This window comes from Hydra viridissima, unplaced genomic scaffold (genome assembly GCF_058129835.1).
Source record: "Hydra viridissima isolate aposymbiotic clone 2 unplaced genomic scaffold, HvirCarnegie_v1 scaffold_7, whole genome shotgun sequence".
Lineage (NCBI taxonomy): Eukaryota > Metazoa > Cnidaria > Hydrozoa > Anthoathecata > Hydridae > Hydra > Hydra viridissima.
In genome coordinates, this window is record NW_028324306.1 from 9,317,790 (window position 1) to 9,338,032 (window position 20,243).

Here is a 20,243-nt window from a genome sequence, read left to right on the forward strand (position 1 = left end):
CTTCGAATTTGGCCACATTTGGCCCAAATTTCGACGTTTTCTATGGAAATTGAGCCAAAAACGGGGTTTTGTCCCCAAATCCGGTACTTGCCAGCCTCTCTGTTGATTGTCTTTGTCATTTTCGTGCTCAGCCTGACAGGATACAACAAAATAGGGCCAAGGGATCCAAGAGGAGTTGTTGAAAGCCTCGAATTTGGCCACATTTGGCCCAAATTTCGACGTTTTGTATGGAAATTGAGCCAAAAACGGGGTTTTGTCGCCAAATCCGGTACTTGCCAGCCTCTCTGTTGATTGTCTTTGTCATTTTCGTGCTCAGCCTGATAGGTTACAACAGAATATGTGCAAAGGCTCAAAGAAATCTCGGTGAAAGGCTCCAATTTGACGAAATAATCACAGAATTGACATTACAAGCAAATTCTAAGCATTTCTGTGCATTTGTCGCAAAAATCGGTACTTACCACTGAATTGCTTGATGCCCTTGGGCATTTTTTTGCTCAGCCTGACAGGATACAACAAAATATGGCCAAGGGATCCAATGGGAGTCGGTGAAAGCTTCGAATTTGGCCACATTTGGCCCAAATTTCGACGTTTTCTATGGAAATTGAGCCAAAAACGGGGTTTTGTCCCCAAATCCGGTACTTGCCAGCCTCTCTGTTGATTGTCTTTGTCATTTTCGTGCTCAGCCTGACAGGATACAACAAAATAGGGCCAAGGGATCCAAGAGGAGTCGGTGAAAGCCTCGAATTTGGCCACATTTGGCCCAAATTTCGACGTTTTGTATGGAAATTGAGCCAAAAACGGGGTTTTGTCGCCAAATCCGGTACTTGCCAGCCTCTCTGTTGATTGTCTTTGTCATTTTCGTGCTCAGCCTGATAGGTTACAACAGAATATGTGCAAAGGCTGAAAGAAATCTCGGTGAAAGGCTCCAATTTGACGAAATAATCACAGAATTGACATTACAAGCAAATTCTAAGCATTTCTGTGCATTTGTCGCAAAAATCGGTACTTACCACTGAATTGCTTGATGCCCTTGGGCATTTTTTTGCTCAGCCTGACAGGATACAACAAAATATGGCCAAGGGATCCAATGGGAGTCGGTGAAAGCCTCGAATTTGGCCACATTTGGCCCAAATTTCGACGTTTTCTATGGAAATTGAGCCAAAAACGGGGTTTTGTCGCCAAATCCGGTACTTGCCAGCCTCTCTGTTGATTGTCTTTGTCATTTTCGTGCTCAGCATGACAGGATACAACAAAATAGGGCCAAGGGATCCAAGAGGAGTCGGTGAAAGCCTCGAATTTGGCCACATTTGGCCCAAATTTCGACGTTTTGTATGGAAATTGAGCCAAAAACGGGGTTTTGTCGCCAAATCCGGTACTTGCCAGCCTCTCTGTTGATTGTCTTTGTCATTTTCGTGCTCAGCCTGATAGGTTACAACAGAATATGTCCAAAGGCTCCAAGAAATCTCGGTGAAAGGCTCCAATTTGACGAAATAATCACAGAATTGACATTACAAGCAAATTCTAAGCATTTCTGTGCATTTGTCGCAAAAATCGGTACTTACCACTGAATTGCTTGATGCCCTTGGGCATTTTTTTGCTCAGCCTGACAGGATACAACAAAATATGGCCAAGGGATCCAATGGGAGTCGGTGAAAGCCTCGAATTTGGCCACATTTGGCCCAAATTTCGACGTTTTGTATGGAAATTGAGCCAAAAACGGGGTTTTGTCGCCAAATCCGGTACTTGCCAGCCTCTCTGTTGATTGTCTTTGTCATTTTCGTGCTCAGCCTGACAGGATACAACAAAATAGGGCCAAGGGATCCAAGAGGAGTCGGTGAAAGCCTCGAATTTGGCCACATTTGGCCCAAATTTCGACGTTTTGTATGGAAATTGAGCCAAATACGGGGTTTTGTCGCCAAATCCGGTACTTGCCAGCCTCTCTGTTGATTGTCTTTGTCATTTTCGTGCTCAGCCTGATAGGTTACAACAGAATATGTGCAAAGGCTCAAAGAAATCTCGGTGAAAGGCTCCAATTTGACGAAATAATCACAGAATTGACATTACAAGCAAATTCTAAGCATTTCTGTGCATTTGTCGCAAAAATCGGTACTTACCACTAAATTGCTTGATGCCCTTGGGCATTTTTTTGCTCAGCCTGACAGGATACAACAAAATATGGCCAAGGGATCCAATGGGAGTCGGTGAAAGCCTCGAATTTGGCCACATTTGGCCCAAATTTCGACGTTTTCTATGGAAATTGAGCCAAAAACGGGGTTTTGTCGCCAAATCCGGTACTTGCCAGCCTCTCTGTTGATTGTCTTTGTCATTTTCGTGCTCAGCCTGACAGGATACAACAAAATAGGGCCAAGGGATCCAAGAGGAGTCGGTGAAAGCCTCGAATTTGGCCACATTTGGCCCAAATTTCGACGTTTTCTATGGAAATTGAGCCAAAAACGGGGTTTTGTCGCCAAATCCGGTACTTGCCAGCCTCTCTGTTGATTGTCTTTGTCATTTTCGTGCTCAGCCTGATAGGTTACAACAGAATATGTCCAAAGGCTCCAAGAAATCTCGGTGAAAGGCTCCAATTTGACGAAATAATCACAGAATTGACATTACAAGCAAATTCTAAGCATTTCTGTGCATTTGTCGCAAAAATCGGTACTTACCACTGAATTGCTTGATGCCCTTGGGCATTTTTTTGCTCAGCCTGACAGGATACAACAAAATATGGCCAAGGGATCCAATGGGAGTCGGTGAAAGCTTCGAATTTGGCCACATTTGGCCCAAATTTCGACGTTTTGTATGGAAATTGAGCCAAAAACGGGGTTTTGTCGCCAAATCCGGTACTTGCCAGCCTCTCTGTTGATTGTCTTTGTCATTTTCGTGCTCAGCCTGACAGGATACAACAAAATAGGGCCAAGGGATCCAAGAGGAGTCGGTGAAAGCCTCGAATTTGGCCACATTTGGCCCAAATTTCGACGTTTTCTATGGAAATTGAGCCAAAAACGGGGTTTTGTCGCCAAATCCGGTACTTGCCAGCCTCTCTGTTGATTGTCTTTGTCATTTTCGTGCTCAGCCTGATAGGTTACAACAGAATATGTCCAAAGGCTCCAAGAAATCTCGGTGAAAGGCTCCACTTTGACGAAATAATCACAGAATTGACATTACAAGCAAATTCTAAGCAAATCTGTGCATTTGTCGCAAAAATCGGTACTTACCACTGAATTGCTTGATGCCCTTGGGCATTTTTTTGCTCAGCCTGACAGGATACAACAAAATATGGCCAAGGGATCCAATGGGAGTTGGTGAAAGCCTCGAATTTGGCCACATTTGGCCCAAATTTCGACGTTTTGTATGGAAATTGAGCCAAAAACGGGGTTTTGTCGCCAAATCCGGTACTTGCCAGCCTCTCTGTTGATTGTCTTTGTCATTTTCGTGCTCAGCCTGATAGGTTACAACAGAATATGTCCAAAGGCTCCAAGAAATCTCGGTGAAAGGCTCCAATTTGACGAAATAATCACAGAATTGACATTACAAGCAAATTCTAAGCATTTCTGTGCATTTGTCGCAAAAATCGGTACTTACCACTGAACTGCTTGATGCCCTTGGGCATTTTTTTGCTCAGCCTGACAGGATACAACAAAATATGGCCAAGGGATCCAATGGGAGTCGGTGAAAGCCTCGAATTTGGACACATTTGGCCCAAATTTCGACGTTTTCTATGGAAATTGAGCCAAAAACGGGGTTTTGTCGCCAAATCCGGTACTTGCCAGCCTCTCTGTTGATTGTCTTTGTCATTTTCGTGCTCAGCCTGACAGGATACAACAAAATAGGGCCAAGGGATCCAAGAGGAGTCGGTGAAAGCCTCGAATTTGGCCACATTTGGCCCAAATTTCGACGTTTTCTATGGAAATTGAGCCAAAAACGGGGTTTTGTCGTCAAATCCGGTACTTGCCAGCCTCTCTGTTGATTGTCTTTGTCATTTTCGTGCTCAGCCTGATAGGTTACAACAGAATATGTCCAAAGGCTCCAAGAAATCTCGGTGAAAGGCTCCAATTTGACGAAATAATCACAGAATTGACATTACAAGCAAATTCTAAGCATTTCTGTGCATTTGTCGCAAAAATCGGTACTTACCACTGAATTGCTTGATGCCCTTGGGCATTTTTTTTGCTCAGCCTGACAGGATACAACAAAATATGGCCAAGGGATCCAATGGGAGTCGGTGAAAGCTTCGAATTTGGCCACATTTGGCCCAAATTTCGACGTTTTCTATGGAAATTGAGCCAAAAACGGGGTTTTGTCCCCAAATCCGGTACTTGCCAGCCTCTCTGTTGATTGTCTTTGTCATTTTCGTGCTCAGCCTGACAGGATACAACAAAATAGGGCCAAGGGATCCAAGAGGAGTCGGTGAAAGCCTCGAATTTGGCCACATTTGGCCCAAATTTCGACGTTTTGTATGGAAATTGAGCCAAAAACGGGGTTTTGTCGCCAAATCCGGTACTTGCCAGCCTCTCTGTTGATTGTCTTTGTCATTTTCGTGCTCAGCCTGATAGGTTACAACAGAATATGTGCAAAGGCTCCAAGAAATCTCGGTGAAAGGCTCCAATTTGACGAAATAATCACAGAATTGACATTACAAGCAAATTCTAAGCATTTCTGTGCATTTGTCGCAAAAATCGGTACTTACCACTGAATTGCTTGATGCCCTTGGGCATTTTTTTGCTCAGCCTGACAGGATACAACAAAATATGGCCAAGGGATCCAATGGGAGTCGGTGAAAGCTTCGAATTTGGCCACATTTGGCCCAAATTTCGACGTTTTCTATGGAAATTGAGCCAAAAACGGGGTTTTGTCGCCAAATCCGGTACTTGCCAGCCTCTCTGTTGATTGTCTTTGTCATTTTCGTGCTCAGCCTGACAGGATACAACAAAATAGGGCCAAGGGATCCAAGAGGAGTCGGTGAAAGCCTCGAATTTGGCCACATTTGGCCCAAATTTCGACGTTTTCTATGGAAATTGAGCCAAAAACGGGGTTTTGTCGCCAAATCCGGTACTTGCCAGCCTCTCTGTTGATTGTCTTTGTCATTTTCGTGCTCAGCCTGATAGGTTACAACAGAATATGTCCAAAGGCTCCAAGAAATCTCGGTGAAAGGCTCCAATTTGACGAAATAATCACAGAATTGACATTACAAGCAAATTCTAAGCATTTCTGTGCATTTGTCGCAAAAATCGGTACTTACCACTGAATTGCTTGATGCCCTTGGGCATTTTTTTGCTCAGCCTGACAGGATACAACAAAATATGGCCAAGGGATCCAATGGGAGTCGGTGAAAGCCTCGAATTTGGCCACATTTGGCCCAAATTTCGACGTTTTCTATGGAAATTGAGCCAAAAACGGGGTTTTGTCGCCAAATCCGGTACTTGCCAGCCTCTCTGTTGATTGTCTTTGTCATTTTCGTGCTCAGCCTGATAGGTTACAACAGAATATGTCCAAAGGCTCCAAGAAATCTCGGTGAAAGGCTCCAATTTGACGAAATAATCACAGAATTGACATTACAAGCAAATTCTAAGCATTTCTGTGCATTTGTCGCAAAAATCGGTACTTACCACTGAATTGCTTGATGCCCTTGGGCATTTTTTTGCTCAGCCTGACAGGATACAACAAAATATGGCCAAGGGATCCAATGGGAGTCGGTGAAAGCCTCGAATTTGGCCACATTTGGCCCAAATTTCGACGTTTTCTATGGAAATTGAGCCAAAAACGGGGTTTTGTCGCCAAATCCGGTACTTGCCAGCCTCTCTGTTGATTGTCTTTGTCATTTTCGTGCTCAGCCTGACAGGATACAACAAAATAGGGCCAAGGGATCCAAGAGGAGTCGGTGAAAGCCTCGAATTTGGCCACATTTGGCCCAAATTTCGACGTTTTCTATGGAAATTGAGCCAAAAACGGGGTTTTGTCGCCAAATCCGGTACTTGCCAGCCTCTCTGTTAATTGTCTTTGTCATTTTCGTGCTCAGCCTGATAGGTTACAACAGAATATGTCCAAAGGCTCCAAGAAATCTCGGTGAAAGGCTCCAATTTGACGAAATAATCACAGAATTGACATTACAAGCAAATTCTAAGCATTTCTGTGCATTTGTCGCAAAAATCGGTACTTACCACTGAATTGCTTGATGCCCTTGGGCATTTTTTTTGCTCAGCCTGACAGGATACAACAAAATATGGCCAAGGGATCCAATGGGAGTCGGTGAAAGCCTCGAATTTGGCCACATTTGGCCCAAATTTCGACGTTTTCTATGGAAATTGAGCCAAAAACGGGGTTTTGTCCCCAAATCCGGTACTTGCCAGCCTCTCTGTTGATTGTCTTTGTCATTTTCGTGCTCAGCCTGACAGGATACAACAAAATAGGGCCAAGGGATCCAAGAGGAGTCGGTGAAAGCCTCGAATTTGGCTACATTTGGCCCAAATTTCGACGTTTTGTATGGAAATTGAGCCAAAAACGGGGTTTTGTCGCCAAATCCGGTACTTGCCAGCCTCTCTGTTGATTGTCTTTGTCATTTTCGTGCTCAGCCTGATAGGTTACAACAGAATATGTCCAAAGGCTCCAAGAAATCTCGGTGAAAGGCTCCAATTTGACGAAATAATCACAGAATTGACATTACAAGCAAATTCTAAGCATTTCTGTGCATTTGTCGCAAAAATCGGTACTTACCACTGAATTGCTTGATGCCCTTGGGCATTTTTTTGCTCAGCCTGACAGGATACAACAAAATATGGCCAAGGGATCCAATGGGAGTCGGTGAAAGCCTCGAATTTGGCCACATTTGGCCCAAATTTCGACGTTTTGTATGGAAATTGAGCCAAAAACGGGGTTTTGTCGCCAAATCCGGTACTTGCCAGCCTCTCTGTTGATTGTCTTTGTCATTTTCGTGCTCAGCCTGACAGGATACAACAAAATAGGGCCAAGGGATCCAAGAGGAGTCGGTGAAAGCCTCGACTTTGGCCACATTTGGCCCAAATTTCGACGTTTTCTATGGAAATTGAGCCAAAAACGGGGTTTTGTCGCCAAATCCGGTACTTGCCAGCCTCTCTGTTGATTGTCTTTGTCATTTTCGTGCTCAGCCTGATAGGTTACAACAGAATATGTCCAAAGGCTCCAAGAAATCTCGGTGAAAGGCTCCAATTTGACGAAATAATCACAGAATTGACATTACAAGCAAATTCTAAGCATTTCTGTGCATTTGTCGCAAAAATCGGTACTTACCACTGAATTGCTTGATGCCCTTGGGCATTTTTTTTGCTCAGCCTGACAGGATACAACAAAATATGGCCAAGGGATCCAATGGGAGTCGGTGAAAGCTTCGAATTTGGCCACATTTGGCCCAAATTTCGACGTTTTCTATGGAAATTGAGCCAAAAACGGGGTTTTGTCCCCAAATCCGGTACTTGCCAGCCTCTCTGTTGATTGTCTTTGTCATTTTCGTGCTCAGCCTGACAGGATACAACAAAATAGGGCCAAGGGATCCAAGAGGAGTCGGTGAAAGCCTCGAATTTGGCCACATTTGGCCCAAATTTCGACGTTTTGTATGGAAATTGAGCCAAAAACGGGGTTTTGTCGCCAAATCCGGTACTTGCCAGCCTCTCTGTTGATTGTCTTTGTCATTTTCGTGCTCAGCCTGATAGGTTACAACAGAATATGTCCAAAGGCTCCAAGAAATCTCGGTGAAAGGCTCCAATTTGACGAAATAATCACAGAATTGACATTACAAGCAAATTCTAAGCATTTCTGTGCATTTGTCGCAAAAATCGGTACTTACCACTGAATTGCTTGATGCCCTTGGGCATTTTTTTGCTCAGCCTGACAGGATACAACAAAATATGGCCAAGGGATCCAATGGGAGTCGGTGAAAGCCTCGAATTTGGCCACATTTGGCCCAAATTTCGACGTTTTGTATGGAAATTGAGCCAAAAACGGGGTTTTGTCGCCAAATCCGGTACTTGCCAGCCTCTCTGTTGATTGTCTTTGTCATTTTCGTGCTCAGCCTGACAGGATACAACAAAATAGGGCCAAGGGATCCAAGAGGAGTCGGTGAAAGCCTCGAATTTGGCCACATTTGGCCCAAATTTCGACGTTTTCTATGGAAATTGAGCCAAAAACGGGGTTTTGTCGCCAAATCCGGTACTTGCCAGCCTCTCTGTTGATTGTCTTTGTCATTTTCGTGCTCAGCCTGATAGGTTACAACAGAATATGTCCAAAGGCTCCAAGAAATCTCGGTGAAAGGCTCCAATTTGACGAAATAATCACAGAATTGACATTACAAGCAAATTCTAAGCATTTCTGTGCATTTGTCGCAAAAATCGGTACTTACCACTGAATTGCTTGATGCCCTTGGGCATTTTTTTTGCTCAGCCTGACAGGATACAACAAAATATGGCCAAGGGATCCAATGGGAGTCGGTGAAAGCTTCGAATTTGGCCACATTTGGCCCAAATTTCGACGTTTTCTATGGAAATTGAGCCAAAAACGGGGTTTTGTCGCCAAATCCGGTACTTGCCAGCCTCTCTGTTGATTGTCTTTGTCATTTTCGTGCTCAGCCTGACAGGATACAACAAAATAGGGCCAAGGGATCCAAGAGGAGTCGGTGAAAGCCTCGAATTTGGCCACATTTGGCCCAAATTTCGACGTTTTGTATGGAAATTGAGTAAAAAACGGGGTTTTGTCGCCAAATCCGGTACTTGCCAGCCTCTCTGTTGATTGTCTTTGTCATTTTCGTGCTCAGCCTGATAGGTTACAACAGAATATGTCCAAAGGCTCCAAGAAATCTCGGTGAAAGGCTCCAATTTGACGAAATAATCACAGAATTGACATTACAAGCAAATTCTAAGCATTTCTGTGCATTTGTCGCAAAAATCGGTACTTACCACTGAATTGCTTGATGCCCTTGGGCATTTTTTTGCTCAGCCTGACAGGATACAACAAAATATGGCCAAGGGATCCAATGGGAGTCGGTGAAAGCCTCGAATTTGGCCACATTTGGCCCAAATTTCGACGTTTTCTATGGAAATTGAGCCAAAAACGGGGTTTTGTCGCCAAATCCGGTACTTGCCAGCCTCTCTGTTGATTGTCTTTGTCATTTTCGTGCTCAGCCTGACAGGATACAACAAAATAGGGCCAAGGGATCCAAGAGGAGTCGGTGAAAGCCTCGAATTTGGCCACATTTGGCCCAAATTTCGACGTTTTCTATGGAAATTGAGCCAAAAACGGGGTTTTGTCGCCAAATCCGGTACTTGCCAGCCTCTCTGTTGATTGTCTTTGTCATTTTCGTGCTCAGCCTGATAGGTTACAACAGAATATGTCCAAAGGCTCCAAGAAATCTCGGTGAAAGGCTCCAATTTGACGAAATAATCACAGAATTGACATTACAAGCAAATTCTAAGCATTTCTGTGCATTTGTCGCAAAAATCGGTACTTACCACTGAATTGCTTGATGCCCTTGGGCATTTTTTTGCTCAGCCTGACAGGATACAACAAAATATGGCCAAGGGATCCAATGGGAGTCGGTGAAAGCCTCGAATTTGGCCACATTTGGCCCAAATTTCGACGTTTTGTATGGAAATTGAGCCAAAAACGGGGTTTTGTCGCCAAATCCGGTACTTGCCAGCCTCTCTGTTGATTGTCTTTGTCATTTTCGTGCTCAGCCTGATAGGTTACAACAGAATATGTCCAAAGGCTCCAAGAAATCTCGGTGAAAGGCTCCAATTTGACGAAATAATCACAGAATTGACATTACAAGCAAATTCTAAGCATTTCTGTGCATTTGTCGCAAAAATCGGTACTTACCACTGAATTGCTTGATGCCCTTGGGCATTATTTTGCTCAGCCTGACAGGATACAACAAAATATGGCCAAGGGATCCAATGGGAGTCGGTGAAAGCCTCGAATTTGGCCACATTTGGCCCAAATTTCGACGTTTTGTATGGAAATTGAGCCAAAAACGGGGTTTTGTCGCCAAATCCGGTACTTGCCAGCCTCTCTGTTGATTGTCTTTGTCATTTTCGTGCTCAGCCTGATAGGTTACAACAGAATATGTCCAAAGGCTCCAAGAAATCTCGGTGAAAGGCTCCAATTTGACGAAATAATCACAGAATTGACATTACAAGCAAATTCTAAGCATTTCTGTGCATTTGTCGCAAAAATCGGTACTTACCACTGAATTGCTTGATGCCCTTGGACATTTTTTTGCTCAGCCTGACAGGATACAACAAAATATGGCCAAGGGATCCAATGGGAGTCGGTGAAAGCCTCGAATTTGGCCACATTTGGCCCAAATTTCGACGTTTTCTATGGAAATTGAGCCAAAAACGGGGTTTTGTCGCCAAATCCGGTACTTGCCAGCCTCTCTGTTGATTGTCTTTGTCATTTTCGTGCTCAGCCTGACAGGATACAACAAAATAGGGCCAAGGGATCCAAGAGGAGTCGGTGAAAGCCTCGAATTTGGCCACATTTGGCCCAAATTTCGACGTTTTGTATGGAAATTGAGCCAAAAACGGGGTTTTGTCGCCAAATCCGGTACTTGCCAGCCTCTCTGTTGATTGTCTTTGTCATTTTCGTGCTCAGCCTGATAGGTTACAACAGAATATGTCCAAAGGCTCCAAGAAATCTCGGTGAAAGGCTCCAATTTGACGAAATAATCACAGAATTGACATTACAAGCAAATTCTAAGCATTTCTGTGCATTTGTCGCAAAAATCGGTACTTACCACTGAATTGCTTGATGCCCTTGGGCATTTTTTTGCTCAGCCTGACAGGATACAACAAAATATGGCCAAGGGATCCAATGGGAGTCGGTGAAAGCCTCGAATTTGGCCACATTTGGCCCAAATTTCGACGTTTTGTATGGAAATTGAGCCAAAAACGGGGTTTTGTCGCCAAATCCGGTACTTGCCAGCCTCTCTGTTGATTGTCTTTGTCATTTTCGTGCTCAGCCTGACAGGATACAACAAAATAGGGCCAAGGGATCCAAGAGGAGTCGGTGAAAGCCTCGAATTTGGCCACATTTGGCCCAAATTTCGACGTTTTCTATGGAAATTGAGCCAAAAACGGGGTTTTGTCGCCAAATCCGGTACTTGCCAGCCTCTCTGTTGATTGTCTTTGTCATTTTCGTGCTCAGCCTGATAGGTTACAACAGAATATGTCCAAAGGCTCCAAGAAATCTCGGTGAAAGGCTCCACTTTGACGAAATAATCACAGAATTGACATTACAAGCAAATTCTAAGCAAATCTGTGCATTTGTCGCAAAAATCGGTACTTACCACTGAATTGCTTGATGCCCTTGGGCATTTTTTTGCTCAGCCTGACAGGATACAACAAAATATGGCCAAGGGATCCAATGGGAGTTGGTGAAAGCCTCGAATTTGGCCACATTTGGCCCAAATTTCGACGTTTTGTATGGAAATTGAGCCAAAAACGGGGTTTTGTCGCCAAATCCGGTACTTGCCAGCCTCTCTGTTGATTGTCTTTGTCATTTTCGTGCTCAGCCTGACAGGATACAACAAAATAGGGCCAAGGGATCCAAGAGGAGTCGGTGAAAGCCTCGAATTTGGCCACATTTGGCCCAAATTTCGACGTTTTGTATGGAAATTGAGCCAATACCGGTGTGTGTTTTTATGTCATCCTTTTCTTGCCGTGAGCTTCTTGCTGTTTAAGGTTTCTGCAAAATGTGATTTCATTTTTTTTTTTTTTTTTTCTGCCATCGTTTTGAGTTTTTTTCGTCTTTCTTATTATCATTCCTTTGAAATTTGTACTTTTTTTTTTTTGTTTATACGTTTTTTTTTTGTTAATATATCTCGCTGTCACAATTTTGATGTATAGGTTTCTTTGATTGTTTGTTATTTTAGCTTTGAAAACTTCTCTGTAGGTGTGTAATATTTCATACGGTATGACGGTGATTTAAGGATCTCTGAAAGATTTTATTTTATTGCGTCTTTTAGACTTTGTTTTCGACGCTTAACGTAATTGATTTTCTTTATGATCTTTTTATATTACTATTATCTTTTTATATTACTTTTATATTTTTATATTACCATATTACTATTATTTCAATATTACGGAATGAAATTTAATAAATAATTTTATTATTAACTGTCCTTCAATAATATCACGTTAATATTAGTTTATACATAGGATTATTTTATAAGAACTGTTATAAGATTAAAATATGTAGCTACACTGTCATCTAATTGGATGATAATAGTAAAACACATATTAATTTGTGTCATATATATATATTTGTAAAATACAAATAGTTTACACCCACGATACATTTAAATATTGAAAGAGAAATGCACTATTTTAACTATATATTATTTATAGATAATTATTTGAAGATAAATAGGACTAACACAGAATTATCTGTACACTTATATCAGTTAGATTATAGGTTATTAAGTTTTATAAATAAAATTGTTAAATAGAAATGCAAAAGCACAAACATCAAACATGCCTATTTAAAGCATTAAAAAGAAACATTACTTCTACCCTACAAATAGAGTGGCTGAAAAATATAAATATAAATGGTTAAAATGTTAGGAGTGTCTACTAATTCAAACCACATTCGTATTGAACTCCTCAACGTCATGGGTTCAAATACAGTTCATAACATCTTTTTGAAGTCTTCTTTAGCTTAACTAATGCTCAAATTGCAATAACAACTCTTTTGATTGCGGAAATTTTTACAGCATCTGCAAAAATACATGAGCACTTTTAATAAGTAAGAACAACTCAAACGTATAATAAAAACAAACAGCAACTATGTTTATTGATAATTAATAATTACAACATTGAATAACAACAAAGTATTCTAAAACACAATAAAAACAACAAATAACAACAACACTATTTCAAACAATTTTTAAAGTTTAATGAAAGCAATAAACAGTAAAAGTAATAATCAATTACAAAAAAGATAAGTGATCAAAAGAATTTAATAATACAACCACATTAACTTAAAAATAAAGCAAAGATAATAAACAACAACAAGAATTAAAAATATTGCAAAATATAATAGAAATCTTAACTAACATTAACAACAACAACAACAACAAAAACCCTGCCTGAAAAACAGAATAGAAAGACAACATAGAAACATAGAAAACATAAAAAAAAAAAAAAAAAAAAAAAAACTTAAAGCACAGCTTTTATGCCTTGTTTCAAAAAATGATCTAGCTCTTGCATGCATTGGCGTCCGCAAGGCACACTAAACTTACAAAGATCAACTAAAAGCCGGGGAGGAAGATGTCAAAAGCTCTAGTCCTGCAGAAGACATTCTTATTTATTACTTTTAAAAATTCTCTTTTGTTAATTACGTAGCACAACATTACCGAACCATTTCCATAAAGTAAATACAAATACCGTGAGAAAATTGATAAACCATAAACAACATAAACATTGTAAAGAAATGCTAGCACGTCTAAGACAGATTTTGTCCCCCGGTCATTCAAGCTAGCTAAAGCAATTCTGTAAAACAGCCATACAAAAACTCAAAAAAGCAAAACCAAAACTTACTCAGTTTACTCCTGGTATTTGCAGATTTTGAAATTTGTATCACAGAAGCCCTTTTTATGTCTATTTTCAAAGCCTGCTAACGTATGTGTATTTCCCATAAGTAGCTCATTAGGGCAGACCTCTTGTGGGAGGATAGGCATTTGTGGCAGAGGCGAAATTCTGAGCTCATTGTTTGCCTTAACCAATTATACACCAGGAAACGGCCCACGTGAATGTACCAATTTCATTCTATAGACGCTGGATCCGCACAAACCTAGGAATTTTCGACATTCACGTGACCAAAGGGGAGGGGGTTTTATCTTACAAAAATTTTTCTTTTCTCTCTCTCTCTTTACCCCCTCTCGCTCCCCCTCACCCCTCTTACTACAGGCCTATTCGTCGTGTAACCGGAACTTTTTGTGCAGACCTATTTTTTTTCACGGTTGGCGGACAATTATTCGTTTAGACTTGTTTTTAATAGAGAAAATGCAATGTTGTCTATGATATGTTGTGAATTAATCTTACACGATGTAATGAAAACACGTATAATTTAAACGTGGAGTTTTAGAATTCATTTAAAGCAAATAATATATATTTTTTAATTTCAGATTAAGTTTTATATCGTGCCAAAAGAATGTTGTGTGTATGCTTGTCACAGTTATCAAAATGAATATATATATATATATATATATATATATATATATATATATATATATATATATATATATATATATATATATATATATCGAGTGAAGCTAGTGAAGTATCAGTGCATCAATTTCCATGTGGTAATCTCTAATTTAGTTGTTACCAATAATTCTGCTATCTGTGAGTTACACTGGCCTCCAAGTTTTGAAACATTTACAGTACTTGGAGGAAATTGTCAATGAAAAAAATGCTCCATCTGTTTGGCTGGGAGTACCCTTATCTCAAATTCCAACTGCTGGTCCAACTCAAAGAGCTTCCTTAATATCTTTAAGTGGCATTAGAAATACATTATATGATGAATTCATGAAAATTTTAGCTTTGAAGCTTTTCATAATGGAGTTAAGCGTAATATTTCTATTTTAACATTCAATCTAATGATAACTGTTGACACTTGGTCTAAGTTTGATAAGATACTTGGTTTTTAAGTTCCTTGAAAATGAACAATAAAAAAGAAGTAATTATGCAGCATATTTCAGTTATGGGACAAAAAAATAATTGGAGATAATATTTATACATCAAACATAGTTATGTGCTCTTTTTACATACTTTTCATCATCAAGAGATATGAGGCCAGAAGGATACATTCATTTTCATTCTATGGACGTGAGATCCACAACATTCTGACATTTTTTTAATATGGTCATTATTGTTATAAATTTTTTTTTATTTTTGTTATTTATCACTTACTGCTGTTAATGTCACTTACTGTTGTTAATAGTTTTATCAAGCTTTAAGTTTTTTTTTTTTTTTTTTTTTTTTTTTTTTTTTTTTTTGTTATTTTTACTTGTTCTTCTGTTTTATTTTTTTCATTTGTTTCAGTTTTTAAAATTTCTTTTTTTTTTTTTTTCTTTTCACATATACAGTTACTATGCTTTTTTTTGTTGTTACAGGGCTTTTGTTGCTGTTGGTATTAGTTAAGGTTTCTATTTTACTTTGTAATATTTTTAATTATTGTTGTTGTTTATTATCTTTGTTATACTTTTAAGTTAATGTGGTTATGTTATTAAATTCCTCTTATCACTTATATTTTTGTGATTGATTTTTACTTTTATTGTTTATTGCTTTTGTTAAACTTTTTAAATTCGTGTTGGTTTATTAGTGTTGCTGTTATTTGTTGGTTTTATTGTGTTTTAGAATGCTTTTTTCTAATTCAATACTGTAATTATAAATCATCTTTAAATATAGTTGTTGTTGTTGTTTTGTTTTTTTGTTTGGATTGTGGTGGATTAAAATTTCCAACAGATAATTCTTGCCAATGGACATTTTAAAGTTATTTTGTTAACATTTTTAAATTGAGCTTGCATTTTTTTTTTTTTAATTTTTTTTAAATGAAGTTTGGTTATTTTTCATCATAATAACTATCATAATAAAATCTATTTTATTGTTATTGCTTAGCATTCCTAAATAATAATATATTATTTTAATAATAATATGCTATCATTTAATGGTTTAATTTTTTGCTTTAATTTATTGATAACTTATTATGAAAAGTTTTTACAATTATTTTGAGTGAATGAGGTATCAGATGGTGTGCATTATATGATGCATCATGTGGTGAATTTTTTTTTTTTAAAAAAAAAAAAAGTTTTGCATGTAAATAATATTTATGTTATGACAAAATTGCTTATAATTATTATCAATTAATATTTATGTGCACTTTTTTCATCTTATCAAGCATTTTATGTGTTTATGTTTGAAACAGAAATAAGCGAATTATCTAAAAAAAAAAAAAGAAATTAAAGTAAATAACATTCTCATATAAAGTTTTTATTCATTTTAAAAATAATTGCATTTAGCGTTTTAAGGTATCATGGGGCCCAAAAGAAAATTTGTGTGTTTTGTGGTGCAGCAAAAAAATATCTAGCATCAAACTTTACATTGCCTTTACAAATAGACAGAGTGTAGAAATGGACATATACTGTTTATATTTATTAACAATGATAAATCACAAAAAATAACTATCAAACAACTCAATAAGCTTTATGGCTTCAAGATTTACAGAAGTCATATTAAACTTCTTGCTAGAGAATCAAAAAATGGGTTTGCAGTTTTTTAAGAGATTCTAAACACTTTATTGACTTTTACAATGAGCTTTTCTTGTGTCAAATAACAGTATTGCCAGCAACACATTCATTTCAGTCAACCCAAAATTCAAGTTACACTATTTCATCTTTGTCAGTTAACTCATCTCCTAAACATATAAGTGCTTTATCTTCATCTGATTCAAGACCGTTATTCAGATTAAGAGCTGACCAGTTGTCTCCTAGAACAAAATCCTAAAATGACGGTTTAGTATTTTGGCGATCGATATTACTACCAAAATGTGAAAGCATAGACAGGATGTGAAGGTTTTAAGGGAAAATGTTAAACTAAGGGCAAGATTTAAACTTCTCAATGAGACTATTGCTCACAAAGACAAGATAATTAAAAGTTTAAAGTAAGTTGTAAAAACACAGTATGCTGACAATTGTTTTTCTTATTCTTATTGTTGTTAATGTTTTTGTATTTCCTTGCTATTATAATACTATTATTTTTTTAACTTTTGTTATACTTGTTACTCTTTTTTTATCATTACTGTTACTTTTTTATATATGATGTATATTTTTATTATTAATTTTTGTTATCGTCATTATCATTATTATAACTATTGTTATTTTTTTATATTATGTATAGTTTTATTATTATTATTTTTTGTTATTCTTATTATTATTCTTATTCATTTTTTTGTTAATGTTATTCTTATTATTATTGTTTTTATTCTTGTTGTTGTTGTTGTTGTTGTTGTTGTTGTTATTATTATTATTATTATTATTATTATTATTATTATTATTATTATTATTATTATTATTATTATTATTATTATTATTATTATTACTATTTATATTATTATTATTGTTGTTATTGTTATTATTATTGTTATTATTATTGTTATTATTATTATTATTGTTATTATTATTATTATTGTTACTATTATTATTGTTGTTATTATTATTATTATTGTTATTGTTATTATTATTGTTATTATTATTGTTATTATCATAATAAAATTCCTACAGAAATTAATGTTTAATGTTTATTGTTCAATGCTTAATGTCGTTTCGTCATTAGTTACTAGGCTTTGAAAGAGCGTGTTTTTAAAATGCACGCGGCCATTGGAGAAAGATCCATGAAGCAAGTAAAAACTTTCTTCCTTTTGGAATTTAATTATTAGTTTAGATATATTACATAAAGAATCATATGAAGATAAATAATAATCGTTAAGATCATCTTATAATTGAAGTAAGTATATAAAATAGTTATATATGTACTTTTTTATTAGATAAAGTAGAAAGGATTTAAGTTTTAATTAGATAAAGTAGAAAGGATTTAAGTTTTAATTAGATAAAGTAGAAAGGATTTAAATTTTTATTAGATAAAGTAGAAAGGATTTTAATTTTTTAAATCGTTTATATTTTGTTTGTTTTAGTTTTTCTTTGTGCAGTTTTGTTTTTATTATCTTATTTTTTAGAAGGAAAATAGGGGTATATATGTTATTTAAAGTTATACTAATGCTATTTCAGTAAAATGGTTATTACTACATTGAAATTTATGTGATGCTATTAACTATTTTTGTTCTTTTTTAGAAAATTTAGAAAAGTAAATGAAACTTTTGTGTCAACACTGACATGGTATGTCACATATTATTGTATGTAAAGGTTAAATTTTGTTATGAGGATTACAGTTCTTATGAAGAAAAAAAAGAAGGTAAAGAGTATTGTTTGTAAATATATATTTTGTATCTTTTTAAATTTTCTCGCATCATTTTTAAATTTTTTGTTTGCACACGTTTATTGTTTGCATATATGCTTTTTTAATATGTATGTGTATGTGGTAATAAGTGCTTTATAGTTGTTTTATCAATGTGTTTTTATAATAATGTTTTTATAATAATGTAAAGTGTTTTTTTACTGTTTGTGTATGTGTTAATATGTGTTATATAATTTTTTTAAAAAATGTGTATATAAGGAATATATTTAACCTTATATACATATTTAAACACATTATTGTGTTTGTAGTTGGTACATATGTTTATACTATGTTGTTTCTGTGTTTTCAAAGTGCTGTGACTTGGTAAGCATCTACCTGAAAATCAATTATTGTATCTTAGAGAAGGAGCAGAACAAATGGCTTTAGATTGTGCAGTTCAACGTGATACGCACCTAGCGGCATGGTTTAAGTTAAATACTGAAAATGAAAGAGCACATTGCTATTCTTATGTAGACATTCCTTATCACTTTATATTTGATGATAAACATTGTAAATGGAAGGTTAGACAAAGGGGTGGTAATGAGGTGATAATAAGAATGGATAAAGTTAATCCAACTGGAGAATTGTTTTTTCTTATACTGTTAATTTTGCAAGCAAAAGGAGCAACATCTTGGGAGGATGTGCATACTGTTAATGGTATTGTCCTTGAAACGTTTTGTGAAGCATGTGTTTTGAAAGGTTTGTTGCAAGATGACACGGAATGGCAGAATACTCTTTCTGAGGCGGTTTTAACACGTATGCCAAAGCAAATTAGACAGTTGTTTTCAATTATTTTGACCTTTTGTGAATCTGACAATCCTTTACATCTCTGGAATACATGCAAAGCTTTTATGATGGAAGATTTCATTCACCGCTCAATCCCACTTCTAATAGCTGAGCGAGCTACTCTTCATCAAATTGAAAAGATTATTAATCAAAGTGGGAAAATGCTGACTGATTACAATCTGCCTGTTATTGATGAGTTTATTGGCTTAAATCTAGAAAATTTTGATGAAAATGTTCAACAACTGAAATAGTAGAATTGTGTATAAACACAACCAGCTAAAATAGTAGAATTGTGTGTAAAATGTTTTTTGCATTGGCAATGGGTGCAGAAGTTTGCATTTACTGAAAATATGAGAGTACAAGATGGGGAAGGTAAATTTTCCCAATGACTACTAAAACTTGGGAATGGAACAATACCTGTCAAAGAGGAGTATCCTTTTAAAGGATGCATTGAAATACCAAATCAGTGCATTATTAGAGAAAATGAATCAATTGTTGAAAAGATTTTATGGAGATGCTGATCAAAATGATTATTCTAAACGCGTGATTTTAACACCATTTAATGTTGATTCATTATCAATGAAGAAGTGCTTAAATGTCTGCCGGGTGAGGTAAAAATTTATTTAAGTGCTGATCAATTTGATACTGATGACCTTAATGAAAGAAATAATTTTCCTGTTGAGTTTTTGAACAGCTTAACTCCTTCAGGTATGCTACCTCATTGTTTAAAATTGAAAATTGGTTGTGTAATAATGCTACTTAAAAATTTAGATCTCAAAGCTAAGTTATGCTATGGTACTCGAATGAAAGTTTGTGCTCTTCAAAATAATTATATTGATGCAGAGGTTTTGACAGGTGTTTCTGGTGGTAAACGGGTTTTCAATCCTCGAATTCAGTTGGCTCCATCAGATTCTAATTTACCTTTTGTTCTGAAACGTCGTCAGTTTCCTGTCAGATTGGCTTATTCAATGACAATTAATAAAAGTCAAAGTCAAACATTTGATAGAGTTGGGGTATATCTCAAAAAACGGTGTTTCTCTCATGGTCAACTATATGTTGCATGTTCAAGAACTAGGGCATTTAATAGTTTGTTTTTCAAAATTGATAAACATCTCTTTCAAGATATGGTAGGTGAAAAGTGTTACACAAAAATGTTATTTTTTTTTATTACTTTAATATTTTTTTCATAGTTTTTGATAAATATACCTGTCATTTAATATATTTATTTGTGTTATATGAAACCATATTTGTTTATAGCTGTATATATGTTTAAATTATGTTGTTTCCATGTTTTCAAAGTGGTGTGAGTTGGCATTATATTGAGCAAGATTGATAACCTTGCCAGCCAAGCGGTGTACTTATAGCAGAGGTGTGACTTGGCAGCATTTAGTGTCAGGCGGTGTTACTGCTTTAGAGCTA

At 36.8% G+C, this 20,243-nt stretch overlaps 1 protein-coding gene and 1 pseudogene across 1 annotated transcript; both read left to right on the top strand.

The window, feature by feature from the left end:
• Positions 1 to 15,794: 15,794 nt before the first annotated feature.
• Positions 15,795 to 16,874, top strand: LOC149886025 (uncharacterized; annotated as a pseudogene).
• Positions 16,875 to 17,417: 543 nt separating this feature from the next.
• On the top strand, positions 17,418 to 19,976 carry LOC149886026 (uncharacterized). Its single transcript, XM_090092204.1, has 3 exons — positions 17,418 to 17,531; positions 17,876 to 17,996; positions 18,400 to 19,976. Exon 3 carries the CDS (start codon positions 18,416 to 18,418, stop codon positions 19,073 to 19,075), a length of 660 nt encoding a protein of 219 aa, XP_089948330.1. The 5' UTR covers positions 17,418 to 17,531; positions 17,876 to 17,996; positions 18,400 to 18,415; the 3' UTR covers positions 19,076 to 19,976.
• Positions 19,977 to 20,243: the final 267 nt, after the last annotated feature.